The sequence below is a fragment of the Amblyraja radiata genome, chromosome 6 (genome assembly GCF_010909765.2).
Source record: "Amblyraja radiata isolate CabotCenter1 chromosome 6, sAmbRad1.1.pri, whole genome shotgun sequence".
Lineage (NCBI taxonomy): Eukaryota > Metazoa > Chordata > Chondrichthyes > Rajiformes > Rajidae > Amblyraja > Amblyraja radiata.
Window position 1 is genome coordinate 92,417,968 of NC_045961.1, and position 24,161 is coordinate 92,442,128.

Sequence of the window (24,161 nt, forward strand, 5' to 3'; positions counted from 1 at the left end):
CCAGTCATTGAAAGTAGGCATGCAGGTGCAGCAGGCAGTGAAGAAAGCAAATGGTATGTTAGCATTCATAGCAAAAGGATTTAAGTATAGGAGCAAGGAGGTTCTACTGCAGTTGTACAGGGTCTTGGTGAGACCACACCTGGAGTATTGCGTACAGTTTTGGTCTCCTAATCTGAGGAAATACATTCTTACCATAGAGGGAGTACAGAGAAGGTTCACCAGACTGATTCCTGGGATGTCAGGACTTTCATATGAAGAAAGACTGGATAGACTCGGCTTGTACTCGCTAGAATTTAGAAGATTGAGGGGGGATCTTATAGACACTTACAAAATTCTTAAGGGGTTGGACAGGCTAGATGCAGGAAGAATGTTCCCGATGTTGGGGAAGTCCAGAACAAGGGGTCACAGTTTAAGGATAAGGGGGAAATCTTTTAGGACCGAGATGAGAAAAACATTTTTCACACAGAGAGTGGTGAATCTCTGGAATTCTCTGCCACAGAAGGTAGTTGAGGCCAGTTCATTGGCTATATTTAAGAGGGAGTTTGATGTGTCCCTTGTGGCTAAAGGGATCAGGGGGTATGGAGAGAGGGCAGGTACAGGATACTGAGTTGGATGAACAGCCATGATCAACTCGAAGGGCCGAATGGCCTACTCCTGCACCTATTTTCTATGTTTCTATGATACATCTCCTTTGTTGTTATCACTGGGCTTCCAACTGCTTCCAAATAATCACGTTCCCAATGCTACCCCAAACACTTCTCTGCTGAGCCGTCACAGTCCAGGCATAGAGTCGTAGAGTGGTACAGCAGGAAACAGGCCCTTCCACCCACAACGTCACTGATTTACACGGAGATAAATGAATGAATGAATGAATGAATACTTTACTTTATTGTTTCATGTGACAAGTCACAGTGAAATTCTTTAGTGTAACTAATGTATGCAAATAGTCACCACATAAAGGGCACTGACAAAGTTACAAAGTATCACATGCCGGGTCCTCCTTTGTCCCCCCCCCCTCAGGCCGGTTCCCCCACGCCGGGTCCTCCTTTTTTTCCCCTCACATTAATCCCATTGTTTAATAACCCCCCCCCAAGACTACACCACGCCGATAGACTGGGGCAATTTACAATTTACGACTCACATTTCTTTGGGATGTGGGGGAAGTTCAGAGCACCCAAAAAAACCTCATGTGTTCAAAGGAAAAACGTGCAAACTCCACAAAGATATCAGGATTGAACCTGGGTCTCTGGTGTGATGAGGCAATGGCTGTGCTAGCTGCACCACTGTGTAGCCCCCTCTCACTGATGTCCAGAAATCAATGAGAAAGTGAGAAAGGAAGAGTGGGGTTTACTTGTTTAAATATGCTCTTCCATTGCATTTATCCGCTATGAGTGTATTCCTGATTAAAAGGCTTCACCTGTTGATTTAACTATTACAGCGCATGAAGTGCCGGTTATTCGAGTCTATCATACTGTCAGTAAAACTGATTCTGGCAGAGCGTAAAACTTCCCACTGTTGGAAGAACATACAGATTTCACACATGTGGACTTAATGGTTATTCGGGGCAAAGAGAGGAGTCATAGAATCATAGTGCAGAAGGAGGCCACGTATACATCATGTCCTTGCCAGTTTTAAACTAGAACAACTCACTAGTTCCACTCTCTGCCACTCACGAGGGACAATGAGGGCTACAATGAAACCTGCCTCCACCAAATCTGGAGGCAGTGCACTTCAGATTCAAATCACATGCTGCATAGGAAGAGATCACCTTCATGCTACTACTAATTCCCTTCTTCCTTATTTTGTACCTGTGACCCCTTGTCCTTGGCTCATCCACCAAAGGGAATAACCTCTCACAACCCACTCTGTCCAAACGACTCAATATTTTATATGCTATCAAATTTCCCCTCGACTTCCTCTGAAGAAATAGTCTCAGTTTCTTGACTCCATCCTTGTAACTGTTAATAAATTCTTCATCCCAGAGACCATTCTTGCTAATCCTTACAAAGCCATTTCATACGCCTTCACGTCCGTCCTAGAATGTGTGATCAGACAGGAACACAATACTCCAGTTGGTTTATAAAGCTGCAACATGACTTATTGTACTCCCAATACTCTTGCAACTGTGCAGCCAAAGTCTGCACCCCATTTGTAAGTTTACTCACACCACTGTAATGGACTAGATCTCAAACAATAGCAAGATGCTGTACTGAAAGAAGATGGAGAGATTAGCAACATGGTGTCAAGACATTGAACCTCCTCTTCAATGTCAGCGAAATGAAGGAGCAAGTCATCAACTTCAGGAAGTAGGATGGAATACCCACTCCATTCTGTGACAACGTGGCACAGTGGCGTAGCGGTAGAGTTGCTGCCTTACAGCGCCAGGGACCCGAGTTCGATCCTGACTGCGGGTGCTGTCTGCATGGAGTTTGTATATTCTCCCTGTGACCGCATGGGTTTTCTCCGTGGGCTCCAGTTTCACCCCACACTCCAATGACGTATAGGTTTGTAGGTTAATTGGCTTTGGTAAAATTGTAAATTGTCCCCAGTATGTAAAATAATGCTAGGGTACTGGGTGATCACTGGTCGGCACGGACTCGGTGGGCTGTAAGGCCTTGAACTGTCCTCCCTACGTGATTGTTAACACTGGATCTCTAAAGTCTATATGGTTGAGTTTCAAGTTAGAGTCATAGTCACAGAATCATACTGGGCAGAAACAGATCTTTTGCCTTACTCGCCCATGCTGACCTAGACCTATGCATCACTAGTCTGGCTTATCTGCAGTTGGCCAACGTCCATCTAAACCTTTCCCATCCATTAACCTGTCCAAATGTCTTTTAAATGTTATTATACCTGCTTCAACTACCTCCTGTGGCAACTCGTTCCATACACCCACCCTCCTGTGATAAAATTGCCCCTCAGGTTCCTATTAAATCTTTCCCCTCTCACCTTAAAGCTACGACCTCTGGTTCTTGATTTCCCTTTGTTGGGTAAAAGACTGCATTCACCCAATCTACTCCCCTCGCGATCCTATACACCTCTGTAAGATCATCCCTCAGCGTCCTGCACTTCAAGGAATAATGTCCTAGCCTGCTCAACCTCTCTCTGTAGCTCAGGCCCTCGAGTCCTGGCAACATTTTTGTAAATCTCTGCATTCTTTCCAACTTAACAACATCCTTCCTATAGCAGGTTCCAAGGTATAAAAATCACCCACAATCTTTAAACTGCTTAAATACTTAAAGCTCATTCTGCCCAGTGGGTTGGAGTGAGAGGATGGCTGAAGGATGGGTTGAAGTTCAGGAGGGAATAGCTCAGTTATTTATGTTGGTCTTGCACATGCTATCGTACGTGCAGCAGCACATCGCATTTATGGGAATGCCAGCAGAAATTTTAAATATTAAACATTTACAAGCCACATGTTCCACCAATCATTCAAAGAATAAAATATTGTGCAACCGAATCCTTTCCCCACTAAACTGTAAAGTTCCCTTGAAACCATGGTTAAAGTTAAAGCATGAAGGGGCAATTAAGCCCAGTAATTGTATGATAGCTCTCTGCAGGAGCAATCCTAGTTGTCCCACCTGTCCTCTCATAATCCTGCAACATTCATTCTCTTTCAAGAACCTCCCTACTTCCTGCCAAGATGCTGCACTTGCAATATCCCACAATTTAATTTTAATTATTCTTTTAATTGAGAGATACAGCATGGAAACGGGCCCTTCAGCCCATTGAGACCATCCGTTCTATGTTATCCCACTTTTGCATCCACTCCCTAACACATTAAGGGGCAATTTTTAGACACCAATTAACATACAAACCCCCAAGTCTTTAGGACGTGGCAGGAAACAGGAGCGCCCATGCGTCCACAGGGAGAACGTGAAGACTCCACCAAGACAGCACCCAAAGTCAGAATCGAACCTGGGTCACTGGCGCTATGAGGCAGCAACTCTACCAGCTGCGCCACTGTGCTGTATCCCTCAGGTTTGGAAACCCTTCCCTTCTGCTCACGGCCTCATGTAATTATCAGGGACTTTCTACAAAATGGTAGATTCAAATATCACGAAAAAGTAAACGTAACTTTCTGTATCTTAAGCAAATTAGAACTTTAATCAACTTCCCTCTAATATCTGATTAGAATATAAAGAGAGTATAGGGCAGAAAATAAGCGCTGGGCCACATTTTGAGTAGGAGAATCTTGAAAGCTATAACTCCATTTTCTCAGCTTCTGCCCCTACATTAACTGGTGAACAGTGCTCCTCTTAAAAACATAGAAACATAGAAAATAGGTGCAGGAGTAGGCCATTCGGCCCTTCGAGCCTGCACCGCCATTCAATGTGATCGTGGCTGATCATCCAACTCAGTATCCCATCTCTGGCTTCTCTCCATACCCCCTGATCCCTTTAGCCACAAGGGCCACATCTAACTCCCTCTTAAATATAGCCAATGAACTGGCCTCAACTACCTTCTGTGGCAGAGAATTCCACAGATTCACCACTCTCTGTGTAAAAAATGAATTTCTCATCTCGGTCCTAAAAGACTTCCCTCTTATCCTTAAACTGTGACCTCTAGTTCTGGACTTCCCCAACATCGGGAATAATCTTCTTGCATCTAGCCTGTCCAACCCCTTAATAATTTTGTAAGTTTCTATAAAATCCTCCCTCAATCTTCTAAATTCTAGCGTGTAAAAGCCAAGTCTATCCAGTCTTTCTTCATATGAAAGTCCTGCCATCCCAGGAATCAGTCTGGTGAACCTTTTCTGTACTCCCTCTATGGCAAGAATGTCTTTCCTCAGATTAGGAGACCAAAACTGTACGCAATACTCCAGGTGTGGTCTCACCAAGACCCTGTACAACTGCAGTAGAACCTCCCTGCTCCTATACTCAAATCCTTTTGCTATGAATGCTAACATACCATTTCTTTTCTTCACTGCCTGCTGCACCTGCATGCCTACTTTCAATGACTGGTGTACCATGACACCCAGGTCTCGTTGCATCTCCCCTTTTCCTAATCGGCCACCATTCAGATAATAGTCTACTTTCCAGTTTTTGCCACCAAAGTGGATAACCTCACATTTATCCACATTATACTGCATCTGCCATGTATTTGCCCACTCACCCAGCCTATCCAAGTCACCTTGCAGCCTCCTAGCATCCTCCTCACCACTAACACTGCCCCCCAGCTTCGTGTCATCCGCAAACCTGGAGATGTTGCATTCAATTCCCTCATCCAGATCATTAATATATATTGTAAATAGCTGGAGTCCCAGCACTGAGCCTTGCGGTACCCCACTAGTCACTGCCTGCCATTCTGAAAAGGACCCGTTTACTCCAACTCTTTGCTTCCTGTCTGACAGTCAGTTCTCTATCCACATCAATACTGAACCCCCAATACCGTGTGCTTTAAGTTTGCATACTAATCTCTTATGTGGGACCTTGTCGAAAGCCTTCTGAAAGTCCAGATATAACACATCCACTGGTTCTCCCTTATCCACTCTACTAGTTACATCCTCGAAAAATTCTATAAGATTCTTCAGACATGATTTACCCTTCATAAATCCATGCTGACTTTGTCCAATGATTTCACCACTTTCCAAATGTGCTGCTATCCCATCTTTAATAACTGACTCCAGAATTTTCCCCACCACGGATGTTAGACTAACTGGTCTGTAATTCCCCGTTTTCTCTCTCCCTCCCTTTTTAAAAAGTGGGGTTACATTAGCTACCCTCCTGTCCTCAGGAACTACTACAGAATCTAAAGAGTTTTGAAAAATTATCACTAATGCATCCACTATTTCTGCGGCTACTTCCTTAAGTACTCTGGGATGCAACTTATCTGGCCCTGGGGATTTATCGGCCTTTAATCCATTCAATTTACCTAACACCACTTCCCGGCAAACCTGGATTTCACTCAGTTCCTCCATCTCATTTAACCCCCGGTCCCTTGCTATTTCTGGCAGATTATTTATGTCTTCCTTAGTGAAGACAGAACCAAAGTAGATATTCAATTGGTCTGCCATGTCCTTGTTCCCCATGATCAAATTTGCCTGTTTCTGACTGCAAGGGACCTACATTTTTTAAAACTAATCTTTTCCTCTTCACATATCTATAAAAACTTTTGCCGTCAGTTTTTATGTTCCCTGCCAGTTTTCTTTCATAATCTATTTTCCCTTTCCTAATTAAGCCTTTTGTCCTCCTCTGCAGGACTCTGAATTTCTCCCAGTCCTCTGGTAGGCTGCTTTTTCTGGCTAATTTGTACGCTTCATCTTTTGTTTTGATACTATCCCTGATTTCCCTTGTTATCCACGGATGCACTACCTTCCCTGATTTATTCTTTTGCCAAACTGGGATGAACAATTGTTGTAGTTCATCCATGCAGTTTTTAAATGCCTACCATTGCATATCCACCGTCAACCCTTTAAGAATTAATTGCCAGTCAATTTGGCCAATTCACGTCTCATACCCTCAAAGTTACCTTTCTTTAAGTTCAGGACCCTTGTTTCTGAATTAACAATGTCACTCTCCATCCTAATGAAGAACTCAACCATATTATGGTCACTCTTGCCCAAGGGGCCACGCACAACAAGACTGCTAACTAACCATTCCTCATTACTCAATACCCAGTCTAGAATAGCCTGCTCTCTCGTTGGTTCCTCTACATGTTGGTTTAGAAAACTATCCCGCATACATTCCATAAAATCCTCTTCCTCAGCACCCCTGCCAATTTGATTCACCCAATCTATATGTAGATTGAAGTCACCCATTATAACTGTTTTACCTTTGTTGGACGCATTTCTAATTTCCTGTTTGATGCCATCCCCAACTCACTACTACTGTTAGGTGGCCTGTACAAAACTCCCACTAGCATTTTCTACCCCTTAGAGTTTCGCAGCTCTACCCATATCGATTCCACATCCTCCAAGCTAATGTCCTTCCTTTCCATTGCATTAATCTCCTCTCTAACCAGCAATGCTACCCCGCCTCCTTTTCCTTTCTGTCTATCCCTCCTGAATATTGAATATCCCTGGATGTTCAGCTCCCAACCTTGGTCACCCTGGAGCCATGTCTCCGTGATCCCAACTATATCATATCCATTAATAACTATCTGCACATTCAACTCATCCAGCTTATTACGAATGCTCCTTGCATTAAGATATAAAGCCTTCAGGCTTGTTTTTACAACACTCTTACCCCTTATACAATTATGTTGAAAAGTGGCCCATTTTGATTTTTGCCCTGGATTTGTCTGCCTGCCACTTTTACTTTTCACCTTGCTCCCTATTGCTTCCGCCCGCATTTTACACCCCTCTGTCTCTCTGCTCTTGCACCCATCCCCCAGCCTATTGAAATATAGTTAATTCAATAGAGTAGACAACATTACAATAAACACAATTCACTGTTGGATTTAGAACTTAAGACTCGAGAGATACAGTGTGGAAGCAGTCCCACTGAGTCCAGCTGACCAACAATCACCCCATACACTAGCACCGTCCTACACACTAGGGACAATTTAATTTTACTGAAGCCAATTGATCTACAAAACTGTTTGAATGTGGGAGGAAACTGGAGCACCCAGAGAAAACCTATGTGGTCGTGGGCAGAACGTACAGAGTCCGTACAGACAGCATCCGTAGTCAGGATCGAACCCATGACTCTGGCACTGTAACGCAGCAGCTATACCACTGCACCACCGAGCCGCCTCATTACAATCAACGCAATTCACAGCTGGATGAAAATAAAAACATTGTAAGCAGTTTAGTTCCATTCAACCTTTATTTTCTATTAATTCACACAGTATTTATGAGCCATCACAATATGAATTCAGTGGTTCCCACGAGATTCAGCAAAAGCAAAGCCTATTTTTATGACGTTATATTGTCACCATATCAAATAAATCTTCTCATGTCAGTTCTCCTGTGGAGTGTTAACAGCTTGAAATATCAAGGCAAACCATGTCTTTGAAATTGACATCTCTGATCACAACAAAATGAACCCAAATCCAATTAGGCATCTTAATAAACAATGATATGTATTCATAGGCCGGATTTATCATATGAATCATATTAAAGGCTGAATCACACAGGATATAAGATGCCATTAATCTCTCTGCTGGGGAAGAGAGCGTGGGGTTTAAGAGGCTTAGGAAGAGACTTCTAAAGCGCACGGCCTTCACGGGTCACAGGGCTGGAGGAGGCAACAGACGTAGAGAACTTTGAAGCCTGGAGGTGGTGGGCGGAGAGTAGGATATGTTGGGCATGGACTATTGAGCAGAGAGTGATGGGGAGACTTCACTGGCAGTGATTTGGTTAAATTTGCGGTGGCAAGAAATGAGGATGGAAACCAGTGCGGCATCAGAATAGTGTTGGAATGAACTGCAGATGCTGGTTTACACTGAAGTTAGGCACACAATGCTGGAGTAACAATGGGTGACGTTTCGGATCGAGACCATTCTTCAGACTGAGAGTCAGGGGGTGACGGAAACTGGTACATAACTTGTACTTGACCCGAAATGTCACCCATTCCTTCTCTCCAGAGATGCTGCCTTGTCCCACTGAGATACCACAGCATCGGAACAGTCAACTCTCGAGATATCACAATAAGGAAGGTTTCCGAATAAGGTTCAGAGGTGGGGTTGAGGGATCTTATGAGTTAACAATGGCAAACACCATTCAATTTTCCCATACCTTCCATTTAATTTCCTTGGGAAAGGTTAGTGTAAATATTTCATACTTAAAAAAGATGATCAAATTTCCACGACAGATTTAATAGTTAATCTCCTAACTGGTTTAGTTTGACTTTAAATGCCTTTATAAACAAGATAATAATGAGTTATTGGTAGCGTTGAATACCCCAATTTTAAGGTATCAATAGTCTGTTATTGCAGTATAAATTTTATTGGCGTTAGTTGGCATTGTGTATAATTGTAACTCAAGCACTGTTGGCTTTATGTTCTTCCATGTGGGACGTACCGCATCTTATTTCAGGGCGTTATTCATCAGCTGCTTGAACTTTTCCATGTCACATCCCAGGAAGACGGTGACTTTGTGTGGGAGCTTCAGGATGTCGAGGGTGTCCACGATCATCATGGCTCTGGTCAGAGAACCGTGCAACTCCACACTCACCCCGTACTGGGCGCGCTTTGTCACCACCGAGTCATCGATGGCAGCAGACATTGCGTACGAATCACAGGACACAAAGCCACTTCCAAACACCAACTCATTGCTACCTATGCCTTCCTGGGTGTAGTTCGCAGTATGTGCAGATATCTTCTTCATGAACCGAGCCTTTGGGGTGTCTTGATTCACCCACTTTTTGTAAAAGTCCTGTGAATGAATGGTGAATGAATGATACTTTATGATCCTTTACTGAATGCATTCAAAAGAGAGTCAGAGAGAGCTCTTAGGGCTAGCGGAATCAAGGGGTATGGGGATTAGGCAGGAACGGGGTACTGATTGTGGATGATCAGCCATGATCATAGAAACATAGAAACATAGAAAATAGGTGCAGGAGGAAGCCATTCGGCCCTTCGAGCCAGCACCACCATTCATTGTGATCATGGCTGATCATCCCCTATCACCTAACGCTGCCACTTATGGCTGTGATTTTTGGCCATCTTACTCAGTCCCCCTCTGCTCAGCAGGTGCAGAGAATCCTTCCCATCAATGAAAAATAAAAGTGTTTAAAAAATGTTGAGAATCTCTCTCCTGTCAATCACGCCATGAAGGCCACACCTTTTCCGGTGGGAGGGGGAGGGGTTATAAAACCTGGAAGTGTGGGTGTGGCTCAGTCTCTGCATGATGGGGGAGGGAGAGGTCACGACTCTGTCTGAGCTGTGAATCAACTGAACACACTGAATGTCTACTGAAATGTGAGTTTGGTGTTTTGTGTGGTTTTATGGTGGTTTCACCCTGCATGAAATGGTATGAAGCTGCATTTGAATTTGGTGGCCTTGCACCCTGCTTGAAGTGGAATGAAACTGCACTGAATTTGGTGGCCTTGCACCCTGCTGAATGTGGTATGAAACTGCACTTGAATTTGGTGGCCTTGGATCCAGCTTGAAGTGGTATGAAACTGCACTTGAATTTGGTGGCCTTGGATCCAGCTTGAAGTGGTATGAAACTGCACTTGAATTTGGTGGCCTTGCACCCTGCTTGAAGTGGTTGGAAACTGCACTTGAATTCAGTGGCCTTGCACCCTGCTTGAAATGGTAGGAAAATGGATTTGAATTTGGTGGCCTTGCACCCTGCTTGAAATGGAATTTCAAGGAATAGCCATGAGTCAACTGCCAGCCCACCAGCCGTGAGTGAGCTGCCAGCAGATCAGGCTTGAGGGACTGAGCTGCCACCCCAAGAACCCATACCAGCGCTCCAGAAAGCCCCCCCCATTGGACACCAATATTGGAATTGGTGGAGAGGTGGAATATTGCGTTGGGGGACCAGCCCTCCTGTGTGAACATGGGACTCATCGGGTCCCACTTAGTCTAGTTTAATTATAATTTGCTGTGCCACACCTAGTCATGTTCGACTGAGTGACTGGAGAAATTGCAGGCAGTGTTCAATGCAGGAGAGATGCAGCATAAAGTTGTCTTGAACAGCAATGTGCCTGAGGGCAGGTAGTATTTTAGAATTCAGCAACACAGGAGCAAGAAAAACAACAGAGACTTTGAAAGTAAGATGTCAAGGAAAATAAAAAATGGAATGTAAGAGGTTCCATGGTAGTGTAAAAATTAAAAGATAAGGTCAGGGCAAATCTTGGTCCCTTGCAGAGAGGGGAGGTTTTATAAAAGGAAATAAGGAAATAGCAATGGAGAAACAACAGAAGATGCAAAAACAAAACCAGAGAAACCAAGGATCTTGTGAGAGCGAGGAACTGAAGGAATTTAGTTTCCATCAACCTCATTGGAGACCCTCGGACTGTCTTTAATCGGACTTTACTGGACTTAATCTTGCACTAAACATTATTCCCTTTATCCTGTACCTGTACACTGTGAACGGCTTGATGTAATCATGTACAGTTTGTCCGCTGATTGCATAGCACACAACAAAAACAAGCGTTTCACTGTAACTCGTACACAATGAAATAAACTAAACTAAAACTAAAGAAAAGTTACTAGTTGGTGAAACAATAAGATGATAAATCCCAAAGACCCCATAATCCACATTCCAGAGTTTTGAAAGACATGGCTAAAGAGATAATGGACACAGTATTATAAACTTACAACATTGCACTGATCTGGAATTGTTCTTGTGGATTGAAGGGGAGTAAATTCTGAGCCCCCTTCTTAAGAAAGGAATGGGGAGAGAAAATAGGAAACTGCCAACCTCATAGACAAACTACAGTAATTGGACCAGTTGGATATCGATAACAATTCATGGTCACCATACGAACTAATAATTCCAGATTTTTTTTTTACCTGAATCCAAATTTGTCAATTATCACGGTGGGATTCAAACTCCCATCTCTGGACCAGTAACCTTGCCTCTGGAGCTTATCTGATTAACATAAGCACTAGGCTACCATTCCCCATGACTGTTCTGAAGCTGCTCCTACACAACATACCCAGGACAGATGATGGCGGAGGCTGTACTCCAAGGTGGCGATGTACACGGGACAAGTGAAGTGGCTCAGCACAATGGAAGCCGCTTCTGGGTCTGTGACAAAGTTGAACTCGCCGCAGACTCTCACATTCCCTCTGGCTGGAAATAAAACAGTGGAGTTAATGCTTGAGTGTAAAATATTGACTTAACGCACAACATAATAGCTGCATCATCTGTGAATCATTTAGTAAGATCTTAATGACAAGTTGATGGGCCGAATGGATCTTAATGATGGTAGACTTGATGGGCTGTATGGTCTAATTCTGCTCCTCTCACATGATATTTTTGAGCTTATGATAACACATTGCTCCAGATGTGGACTTAATTCCTTGGTACCTCACCTGGTCTTGTTATGTTCCAATTTTTGGTTATGGGTTGGAGTTGAACTGGGTACAGTCCTTTCCCACCACAGACATTCACTCCTAAGATTCCCTGCACTGTTACGGAATATAATTAAAAGGATGGATAATAATTCAATGTATTTTTCCAAATCAACTAGACAAGGCAAACTCTGGCCCTGTCTGCCTGCCTTACTGCCAGACAAGTACTATGGGCTGTCCATGCAGTACATGTATCAGAGTACCGACAAAAACAAAATACTGCAGATACTGGAATCTGGCGACAATATGCGTGCCCACTCAGTAGGTCAGGCAGCATCTGTGGGGAGAGAAACAGAGTTCATGTTTCATTGGAACGGAGAATTTAACTGTCAATTTCGATTTGTGCACCAGAGAAGGACTGAACAAGAGAAAAATAAATTGGATAAATTGGAAAACAGGAGAGGTTAAATGACAAAAGTTTGGTTCGTGCGAGATCACTAAGTTCCAGAGCGGGTGAAATTACAGAGCAATTATCCAGACACTGCAAGGTCTCTGAAATGGGAATGTAGGAAGTGCTCATTATCTGAAGTTGTTGCACTTGTGTGCAGTAATGTGCTATAGGGAAGGTGAGTAGTTGGTTTCATCAATAATGTCTCTTCGGACAGTGTGGTAAAGCAGGATCTGGGCATACCTTCCATGTTTCCACCCATGATGTACAGACCCTTCAGCTTTGAAGGAAAGGTGGGGTGTAACTTGGCAACCAGGGCTATGTTGGTCAGGGGTCCAAGAGCAACAAGAGTGACCTACAAGAGGAAGAGAAAGGACTTAGTATTGTAATGGTGAAATATTAATTGCTTTGTTTATTTCAATTATAAAGATTTCATTTAGTTTTGGGAATTCAAAACTGCAATCGTATTTGTAGACATTCCAGTTTATTGCAGACATTTGCAAATTTCATTGATACTTTGACACAATGTACTCTGTTCAACTTCAACTAATACAAACTTCTGATGTTAGAGATGTTAGAGATAACTCAAATCTGTTCAAGAAAATCAATGACTGTTTAAATTGAAATTGGGACATTCAAATATTCTTGTCTTCATGAAGTTCATTTTATCAAGTTCTCAATAGCCCAAGGTTTTACGCGTGGCCAATTAATCAATCAGGCCGTACATCATTGTGGTTTGGGAGGAAGCCAGAGTACCCAGAGGAAATGCATGTAATCCTAGGGAGAACATGCAAACTCCATGCAGAAAGCACTGAGGTCGGATATAACCGGACTTGCTGGAGATGTATGAGAAAGCAGCTCTACGAGCAGCGCCACTATGCTGCCCCAAATACCGTCCCACCTCAATGCTAAAATCGCAAGTTACCCATACATGAGTCAGAAACAAGGGCTCAAAATCTATACGGGTTACAACTGACTACCAAGTCTAGCGTTCCCAAAGGCGGCACATCTCACCTGCCCAGGGTGCTCATTAACTATCCGTGCCATGGCATTCACTGCGTGTTCGGACTTTATATGTTCCACACCCGGAGCGTCGGGATCGGGAACATCGCCCATGCCATCCTTCCCATGGTAAGCGGCGTCGTGATGGATTACACCCAGGAGAGAGGTGCCTGCTCCACGGTAGACAGGGATCTGGAACGTGGACAAACAATCAGAAATATCACTTGTGCCTCGGGTTCGTTGCTCACCAACAATCATGAAAGGCCAAGAAAGATGATATCATTTGGCATAAAGACATATAGGTTCATGAGCTATAGGAACAGAAGTATGGTATCCGCCCCATCGAGTCTACTTCGCCCTTCAATCGTGTCTGATCTACCTTTCCCTCTCTATCCCATTCTGCTGCCTTCTCCCTATAACCCTTGACGCCTTTGCTAATCAAGAATCCCCGTGAAGCTACTTCGCCAGTGAGCAGCCCAGAGCACAGGTGGGCAACAAAACTGAAACACTTCCCTGATTCAGTATTATTGCCATGTGCTAATCTATAATATGGTAAAATATGATCTGATTTATCAGGGTACTGAGGGAGACGTTAGCTAGATTCCAGTCTCCCGATTACCATTTAACCACACTCTAGTCAGCCTCTAGTTGGGGGGAAAACCACCTTCTCGTGCTAACACCGTGACTTTAACACCTCACCACGTGGGTAAGGATTTATAAGACTGTCTCCATTGGTGTCACTGCTTCTCTCTATCAAAGAAAAATTCAGGAACAGCTTCTGAGCAGTCCTTACATGAGCTTTAGAGATACAGCGTGGAAACAGGCCCTTCGGCCCACTGAGTCCATGCCGACCAATGATCACCCCATACACTAGTACTATCTTACACACTAGGGATGATTTACAGAAGCCAATTAACCTACAAACCTGCACGTCTTTGAAGTGTGGGAGGAAAGTGGAGCACCTGGAGGAAACCCACGCGATCACAGGGAGAACGTACAAACTCGTTACAGAGAGCACCCGTGGTCAGGATCGATCCCGAGTCTCTGGCGCTGTAAAGCAGCAACTCTACCACTGGTTGGCGCTCTAAATATTGATTATTTTAAGAGGATGTACATGTTTTATTTTCTCCTATGGGCAGAGTTGTTGCTGAACAGAGAGGCACAGTCCCCGACCTGCTCCTCGTCACTACCTACCTCCATCCTGTTACACAGTTTCAGCACACGCAGCACGTTCTTGCACACGTTATCGATGCCCGTGTTACCGTGAGTGCAGGTTATTGCCAGGATGTGCACGTTGGGAGCTGCCAGAGCCATCATCAGCGCCTGGGCATCATCCACCCCAACATCCACATCCAAGATCAGCAGCTTCTTGCCCAGGTGACAGCCTAAAGACGACGAGTTTGGAATAAATGTGGCAATGTTTAGCAACACAATGTAGAAACAAAAGAACTGCAGATGCTGGATCATGCACAAAAGCACACAAAGTGCTGGAGTAACTCAGGAGATCAGGCAGCATCTTTGTAGAACATGCATAGGTGACATTGCAGGTCAGGAGCCCCATTCAGACCTCTCTGAGAGGACACCCATCCATGTTCTGTCCAGAGATGCTGCCTGACCCATTGAGTTACTCCAGTACTTTATTAACTGCGGCATGGTGGCGCAGTGGTAAAGTTGCTGTCTTACAGCGCCAGGGACCCGGGTTCAATGCTGACTACGGGTGCTTGTCTGTACGGAGTTTGTACGTTCTCCCCGTGACCTGCTTGTGCTTTATCCAGGATATCCTATTTACGCCCACACTCCAAAGACATACATGTTTATAGGTTCATTGGCTTTGTATAATTTTAAAGGGCCTGTCCCACGAGCATGCGACTCCATGCGGCAAGCGCTACCTAACATGGTCGCTTGAGCCGTACGACCTCGCTGGGCCGGTTCCACTTCGATCGCCAGAGCCGTATGGAGTTGTGCGGAGCTGGTCCCGACATCGCGCGGGGCTCCGAAAAACAGACCGCGTTCAACAATTCCGCGCGGCAACGGCCTGCCGGCCCACAGCCGCCTCGACGCCGTACGTCACGCGCGAACTTCCCGCGGACTTCACTCGTACTTCATGTCATTCACTCGACCTCCGCACGGCCCCCGCTTCTGGTTAGGTCGCACTTGCCGCATGGAGTCGCATAGGTCGCGCTTGCCGCATGGAGTCGCATGCTCGTGGGACAGGCCTTTAATTTGTCCCTAGTGTGCATTGGATAGTGTTGGCGTGTGGAGATCGCTGGTCGGCACAGACCCGGTGGACCTAAGGGCCTGTTTCCGTGCTGTATCTCTAAACTAAACTAAACACAATGTTCAACTATAACTGCTTGTTTCAGGGTTAAAACAGAATTCCTTGGATCAGTTCGTATTTTAACCCAACCAGAATACCCAAAAGGAATTTCCAACTAGGAAATTATAGCTGGTTTCAATGATCTTCCCTCTGCCCTGCCCCAAACCCATGTTATTTTCTGCCCATTCCATCGAGGGTCCAAATCTCAGATCCCAGCAATACTAAACGGGAAAGGAAATTGGTGCAAGCTTAATGCTTCCGACAGAAAGTCCCTTGGATTTGGGGCCATATGGTGGCCAGCTGTATAACCATGGTTTTCCAGTTTCCCTACTACTTCTCCTCCCACACACTCTGTAACCTCCACCGATCATCTGTTTCTCTGCTAATCTAAGACAAGCCCCACTGGCTACTCTTCTTGGGACACCCATCCAGTTACATGCCCAATAGGTTAACAGGGCAGACAGTGAGGCAGGGGACTGGGAGTGTTCACAATTGCCTCACTAACATCTCATCAGTGGACCTTTGTCTTTTGAAATTCATTTCTGTACCTAATACCCCAACTCTGGTGAATGACCAACTTCTGGCGCCACATAATGTGTGATGGACTCACAGAGCAACATATCTTTAGTACCTTTCTCTGTGCAGAAAATATGTGAATCCCGTGGGCAAAGGTGAGGGGAGATTGGTTCCACCAGGATATCAGTAAACAAGGGTCTCAACCTGAAATTCTCTCTAGAGATGCTGCCTGCCTGCGCTGAATTACACCAGCGTTTTGTGTCTATCTCCTTGTTTAGTTATTCACCTATTCAGACTAGCATCGACTTGTATCTTTACTGGGGAAATTATTGGAAATTGAAACCCCAGTCAATGGAGAAATATCCAACATGACTGTGATTTATTTATTTAGCGAATGCAAAGTCCTTTAGCCAAGCAGTTGCCTCTTGATCTGCTGTATGACTGTGATCAAACCAATGGATGAAAGGTTTATCTTCTGAGGAATCCTTCACCAGCTTGGGCTTCAACCTGTAGGGCGGTAAGGTTGTACAGCGGTAGAGTTAATGCCTTATAACACCAGAGACCCAGGTTCGATCCTGACTACAGGTGCTGGTCTGTATGGAGATTGTACGTTCTCCCCATGACCTGTGTGCGGTTCCTCCTACACTCCAAAGACGTACAGATTTGTTGGTTAATTGGCTTGGTATAATTGTAAATGATCCCTAGTGTATGTAGGATAATGTAAGTATGTGGGGATCGCTGGACGACACAGGGGCCTGTTTCCATGTTGTATCTCTAAATTAAACTAAACTAAACTAAACTTAAGATCTTAAGTGATAGGAGCAGAATTAGGCTCTTTGGCCCATCAAGTCTACTCTGCCATTCAATAATGGCTGATCCATCTCTCCCTCCTAACCCCATTCTCCTGCCTTCTCCCCATAACCTCTGACACCTTTCCTTACAAGTAGCAATGTTACAAAATTTTGAGATTTTAAAAATCAAGTCTGTAATTTATCCCATCAGATAAAGCATAAAAATAAGTTTAATTTGACACCTAATTCACTTTCATATCTCAAATATTTAAAAAGTTATGGCCATTTTCATACTCGGAAATGAGCATCTTGTTCCCTATTGATTTTCTATGGACATAACAAAAAAGTTGTGATCGTGAACAGTCAAAAGCCCATAACTTTCTTAAAAATTAAGAGAACTGAATGAAATTTTCAGTTATCATAGATTCAAGCATTCTGAAACAAATATAAAATAATCTTACTTGGATGACCTGAAATTAAAGCATATAATTAGTTAGTTACCTAATTGTAGCTAATTTCAGACTTCAATTACTAGATCTAAACATCTATCCATTTCTTAATAAATGATTAACATTTTTAAATAGCCTAAATGTCCAAATAATATTCACAAATAATTCACAATAAAACATGATTTTTAAATCTCATTTACATTAATTTATAGGCCAAATGGAAGGAATTCAGTGTTCAATTGCTGTAAATAAATGCCCATTTAAATCAGCTTTCCAGTGGGTCCCTGTGGAACGCGCTGGTTTAGAACGTTCACATTGCGGTAGATTTGTGCCCCAAATGCCCAGAAAAATACTGCGCGATATAATGGGCCCAAAATGAGCTACTCGCAATATTAAACTTTGTATAAAGGGATCTTTAGAAGCCCTTTTTAATGTAAAAATATACAGCCTACCTTCAGCTGTCTGCTTTATGAGACCCTGCGGTTGCTGGCGGTCGCGGGTTTAGAGATTGATTTTTAAACTACTATAACTATTATACGAGGCCTTTAAAACTAATAATAGCTTTTGCGACGGGGACTTCCAGCGATTTTTCGTTAATAATTAACCAGGCTGAACATCTTCGATTTGAACAGCCTAGAGAAAATCGCGTTTTAAACCCGCCCCCTCTAAACGGCGCCAAAATCGCGCACACCCGCAGCGGCAGATTTTCAAAGACGCTTCAGGTAGGCTTTGCAACATACCTATTACAAGGCAACCCCATCCCAGAATTTAGCCTAATGAATCCTTTCTGGGCAAACCCCAATACAAAATGATCCCTCCTAAGTAAAACTAAAACTGGTTGAAGTACTCCAGGTCTCACTTTACCAACACTACTTCTTCTTCTTGCGTATGGCGTGCACAGCCTAAAGTTGTAAGACAACTTGTTCTGTTTGATCTTCTGTTTGTGCACGCCAGGTTGATTGCATTTGTTGAAACATGGTGGACCACGTGAAGGTTGCAATCTCCCACCCCACTTTACCAACACAATGTATAATGATAACAGAGATACTTTGAGGGCCGAGTGATAGGAAACATACAGGAAGATGGAAATAAAGCCAAGATCTGGCCACCCATGATCTTATTAAAAACTGGACCCAAAGCATTTCTGCTGTCCTATTTCACATGGCTTGCAGTGGCTCTCAGTGTGAGCATTGAGTTCTATATTTTTTCAGCACAGTTTAACTTGGATATGCTTGGATATTACTTGGAACTTATAGAAAGATATAAATTTCTTAAAGGATTGGACAGGCTTGATACAGGAAAAATATTCCCGATGTTGACGGAGTCCAGAACCAGGGGTCACAGTTTAAGAATAAGGGGTACGCCATTTAAGACAGATGAGGAAAAACATTTTCCTCCCAGAGAGTTGTGAATCTGTGGAATTCACTGCCACAGAATGCAGTGGAGGCCAATTTGCTGGATGTTTTCAAGAAAGAGTTAGATTTAGTTCTTAGGACTAAAGGAATCAAGGGATATGGGGGAAAAAACAGGAATGGGGTACTGATTTGAGATGATCAGCCATGGTCATATTGAATGATGGTGCTGGCTCGAAGGGCCGAATGGCCTACTCCTGCATCTATGTTTCTATGTTTCTATGTTTCTATTTTTCTATGTTTCTGTGTTTCTGTGCTCCTCTTTCCTGGAATGTTTTCCATCGCCATTAACTCGTGACTGGGAAATTTACCCACAGAATTGATTTATTTCTTTTTTAAGCATTACTCACCAGTCGGGAGCACAGCTTGCTGCATTGTTGGGTGTTTGTTTGATGTCGCTCAGTTGCCAGTTTCAGCTCTAGATGCAATAAAATATATATATTTTAACAATTTTTCAAAGCATGCAAAGTTCTAATCATTACATTCTGAACCTTGGTACTAACCAGGTTCAATAATGAAGCAACATTATCTCTTGGGACCTACTTGGAATAAAGCAAGAAAGGCGGCTTATTCAATTAATAATGTTCTCCAGTACTACAATAACTTGAAGACAAATGGGCTGATTTATTGATTACGCAGAGGTTTTATAACACTGCAAGTCAAGTCAAGTTTATTCGTCACATACACATACGAGATGTGCAGTGAAATGAAATGTGGCAATGCTCGCGGATTGTGCAAAAAAACAAACAACCAAACTACAAACAGAATGGAACAGAATCACATATTCACATATTACATATTTTTGGGAGGAAAAAAAGGAAAAAAACAGCAATTTTAAAAAGACACCAAACAACAGTAAAATGGTACGGTAAAGTTAGTCCCTGGTGAGATAGGAGTTTACAGTCCTAATGGCCACAGAATTCAGGCATGTTTTGCATTGGAGATTCTTGCAAACAATTAACATTCACATATATTTATTTGGTAGGTGCTATGCATCTCAACTGGAATTAAAGAAATGAATCTCTAACAGTCAAGAGACAAGAATGTTTAATTGTCATATTTACTGAAAATAGAACAATGAAATTCGTACTTGCAGCAGCATAACCAGTATTACACACAAATCCCTTGCCGATAACCAGAAAGTTAACACCCCTCCCCCAGACAACGCCACCCTTCCTGACGAGCTAAACCATTTCTATGCTCGCTTTGACCGAGATAACAAAACCCCAGCCATCAAAGTTGCTCCACCCCCAAATGAACAACCCCTCAGTCTCTCCACCTCTGTTGTACAAGATGCACTGAGCAAGGTGAATGAGCGCAAAGCTGCCGTCCCCGATGGCATCCCTGGCCGGGTGCTTAGGGCATGTGCTGGACAACTATCCCCAGTCTTTACCGACATTTTCAATATCTCACTGGCCCAGGGTGTTGCCCCCACTTGCCTCAAGACATCAACCATCGTGCCAGTGCCCAAACAGTCAGCCACAGGAAGCCTCAACGATTTCCGCCCAGTGGCACTCACCCCTGTCATTGCTAAGTGCTTTGAGCGGCTGATCTTGGCTCACCTCAAAGCCAGCCTCCCCCCCACACTGAACCCCCATCAGTTTGCCTACTGGGCCAACAGGTCTACAGAGGACGCCATATCGGCGGCCCTACACTCTGCCCTGACCCACCTGGACAACAACAACTCCTACATCAGGTTGCTGTTCATTGATTTCAGCTCCGCTTTCAACACTGTCATCCCCGCCAGCTTGATCACCAAACTCAGCGGGCTTGGCATCTCCACCTCCCTCTGCAACTGGACACTGGATTTCCTCACCAACAGACCACAGTCTGTTAGGGTCAACAACCTCACCTCCACCACTATAACACTGAACACCGGCGTGCCACAGGGCTGTGTGCTCAGCCCTCTCCTCTACTCCCTCTTCACCCACGACTGCATCCCTAAGTACGGATCCAACGCCATCATTAAGTTTGCTGACGACACCACGGTGGTAGGACTGATCAGTGACAACGATGAGTCAGCCTACAGAGAGGAGGTCCAGCACCTGACAACCTGGTGTGCCAATAATAACCTCGTCCTCAACTCCAAGAAGACGAAGGAACTTATTGTCGACTTCAAGAAGGTCAGGGGGCAGACATACCCCCATCCACATAAACGGGACTGAGGTGGAGCGCGTCTCCAGCTACAAATTCCTCGGGGTACACATCTCGGAGGATTTGTCCTGGTCCCTCAACACCTCCAAGCTGATCAAAAAGGCACAGCAGCGCCTTTACTTCCTGAGGAGGCTCAAGAAAGCCCACCTGTGTCCCCAGATCCTGACCAACTTCTACCGGTGTACAATCGAGAGCATCCTGACCGCCAGCTTCACGGTATGGTACAGCAGCTGCACTGTTGCGGACAGGAAGGCACTACAACGGGTGGTGAAAACCGCGCAGCACATCATCGGTGCCCCGCTCCCTGCCATGGATGCCCTCCACCGTAAACGGTGTCTGAAACGAGCTGGGAAGATCATTAAAGACCCCTCCCACCCCAACCATGGACTGTTTGCCCTCCTCCCATCAGGGAGGCGGTACAGGAGCCTCAGGTCTCGTACCAGTAGGATGAGGAACAGCTTCTACAATCATACCGTCGCATTGCTGAACTCGGAGTCCCGCCGATAGATTCCTCCGGTATCTCCGTCCCCATTGTTTAATTATTCAGTATTTTTTATTATTCTGTATCCTCTTTTTTTTTTAAATTTCTATATTGCACTACTACGGACTGACGCAAAACTGCATTTCGTTGTACCCATACTCAGTATTTGTGCAATGACATTAAAGTTGAATTGAATTGAATTGAATATAATAAACAAATATTCAATAAAGTAATGACCACAATGCTTGTGCAAAAAATAACATCCATAGTCCTTAATGCAACCAAGGAACTCCATCCCTGCTGTATAGAATTCCCAAATGTATACTAATGGTTTGAGGATTTTGTCATATTACATTTTTACTGTATAGAATTCCAGATATTTTTAACTATGAAGGAATCTAGTTCCATTTCTTTCCTCAAAAATTGTTAAAATTGATCATAATGTTCTCTCTCAAGTGGGCACCTTGACTACATGCGGCTGGGTCTCGGAAACAGTGGCGGCAGACGGAATTGGAGCAGGAATTCATAGGAGATTTTCAGGCGTGGTTTTAACCCTATAGTTTCTCCATAATTATTGGAGGGGCTGGGTTGAAATCAGCTTGCTTCTCTTTTAATGTAAGTCTCCTGAGATTCTGCAGTGAACCAAGGTTGAGTTGGTGAGTGAGTCGAGAGGGCATGGACTATCTCAACTCCTCCGGTAGCTCGTTCCATACACCTACCACCCTTTGTGTGAAAACGTTACCCCTCAACTACAACACAAAATGTCCTCATGTTTTATACTTGACTATTTAGTGCTCAAATGCCAACAACCTATATCTCTCACATTGTTACAGCACCATGGCTCACTCTCATGTAATCTGTACTTAACATCCCACAGTTCAAACCCACACCACATTGGGTTTAGATCAGCAATATACTGCTTGGCATGGAATTAGTTAATTTACTGGGAGACCTGTTTGGCCTTCTGTCGAAAAAACAGAACTAATTTTGAAGACTTCCTTCAACTTCCTTCAACTTCCTTCATTGAACAGAAGGGGTCAATTAAAAGATAAGATTACTTTTAATCAGCATGACACATAAAATTGAAAATAAAACATTCTGCCTCACTGTTCCCATGGTTTGCAAAAGCTGGAAAGTTCTTGGATAAAATAAAAAAAGTGTCTAACTCAGCAAACCTGAAACTAATTGAAAATGTAGAAAAGATTAAGGCAATAAAATATCAGGGAGACCAGTGCGCTAAGCAGTCAGCAGGAAGTCAATACATGATTACAATCGAGTCAATTACAGTGTATAGATACATGATAAGGGTATAACGTTTAGTGCAAGGTAAAGCATGTAAGTCCAATCACAATTTAGTGCAAGGTAAAGCATGTAAAGCATGTAAAGCATGTAAGTCCAATCAAAGATAGACTGATGGTCACCAATGAGATAGATAGTAGTTCAGAACTGAAAGTGAGTGTCAATTAGCTTGAAGAATGTTATCAATTTCGATGCAAATAAATGTTCAACCTGTTAAAGTTACTGAAACAACATTGGAGCACATATACACAATCCAGCCAGAAATCATTTTGTACAACTGAATTAAATGTCTTAGGCAATTATTCCATTAGAAAAGTAACTCCTCTCACCAGGTTAAGTGTTTTGTCCAAATAGATCCTCTTTTCACTTAATGCAAGTGAAGTACGCACTCAAGTCTTCAGTCCGTTCAATCTTCTCCAGATAACTGCAGCTTCTAACTGAGGAACTTCATCTGTCTGCAACTTTCTATGTTTGATCATAGGACACTCTGTACACGCCCAGAAATGCAACTCTTCCAGCTGGATGTTTTGCACAGTCTCACCCTCCAGGCTATTTAGCAAAGGGAATGTATTGCGTGTAAGTCATTGGGTTTGAAGTTTTAAGAAGAGCATAATTGTGACCAGATTTAGAATATGGCTTTTGTTGCACTTGGTTTCGAAAGATTTCCAGAGAACAAGGAGATTTTCTATTGATGTTTAAAATGTAGATAACATTATTTTCAAATTCAACTATATTTAGCCACTTCTTGAAGCAGCCCTTGTCTTAGACTGTAGACTTTAGAGTTACAACATGGAAACAGGCCCCTCGGCCCTCTGAGTACACTGACTAGCGATCACCCCGTACACTAGCACTATCTTACTAATGACCACTAATGACAATTTGTAATTTTGCCGAAGCCAATTAAACTACAAACCTGGACATGTTTGGTGTGTGGGAGGAAACCGGAGCATACGGATAAAACCCAATGTGGTTAAAGGGAGAATGCATAAACCCTATACAGACAGCATTAGTGGTCAGGATTGAACCTGGGTCCCTAGTGCTGTAAGCAGCAATTCTACCGCTGTGCCACTGTGCCACACCTTGTGACTGAGTTACATCTATCAGATCAGATTCAGATTCAGATTCAACTTTAATTGTCATTGTCAGTGTACAGTACAGAGACAACGAAATGCAGTTAGCATCTCCCTGGAAGAGCGACATAGAGGGGAATTGTCGCTATTTCTCCATTTTTTGGGAGACACGGGGCGTCGCAATGTGCCCGCGCCGCCGCCATTTTGTAATTCATATCACTGGCTTGGCTGTGATGCAACTGAGCTGCTGGATAGACTGGTCTGTCAGCATAGAGACAAAGAATTGGGTAAGCTAGTGTACTAGTTCCA

General features: G+C 43.7%; 1 protein-coding gene across 1 annotated transcript; it reads right to left on the reverse strand.

Annotated features, from left to right (window-relative positions):
* Positions 1-7,750: 7,750 nt before the first annotated feature.
* On the reverse strand, positions 7,751-23,266 carry LOC116974591 (inosine-uridine preferring nucleoside hydrolase-like). Its single transcript, XM_033023240.1, has 7 exons — positions 23,112-23,266; positions 19,199-19,266; positions 14,558-14,748; positions 13,376-13,555; positions 12,605-12,716; positions 11,556-11,692; positions 7,751-9,319 (listed from the first exon to the last, which is right to left on the reverse strand). Exons 2-7 carry the CDS (start codon positions 19,221-19,223, stop codon positions 8,972-8,974), a joined length of 993 nt encoding a protein of 330 aa, XP_032879131.1. The 5' UTR covers positions 19,224-19,266; positions 23,112-23,266; the 3' UTR covers positions 7,751-8,971.
* Between the last annotated feature and the right edge of the window lie 895 nt (positions 23,267-24,161).

Coding starts and splice junctions, on each gene's coding strand:
- LOC116974591 (XM_033023240.1), bottom strand. CDS start 19,223: ATGCAGCAAGCTGTGCTCCCGACTG. Junction 14,749..19,198: donor GCAAGCTGTGCTCCCGACTG/GTGAGTAATGCT, acceptor CGTCGTCTTTAG/GCTGTCACCTGGGCAAGAAG. Junction 9,320..11,555: donor TCCGCCATCATCTGTCCTGG/GTATGTTGTGTA, acceptor ATTCATTCACAG/GACTTTTACAAAAAGTGGGT.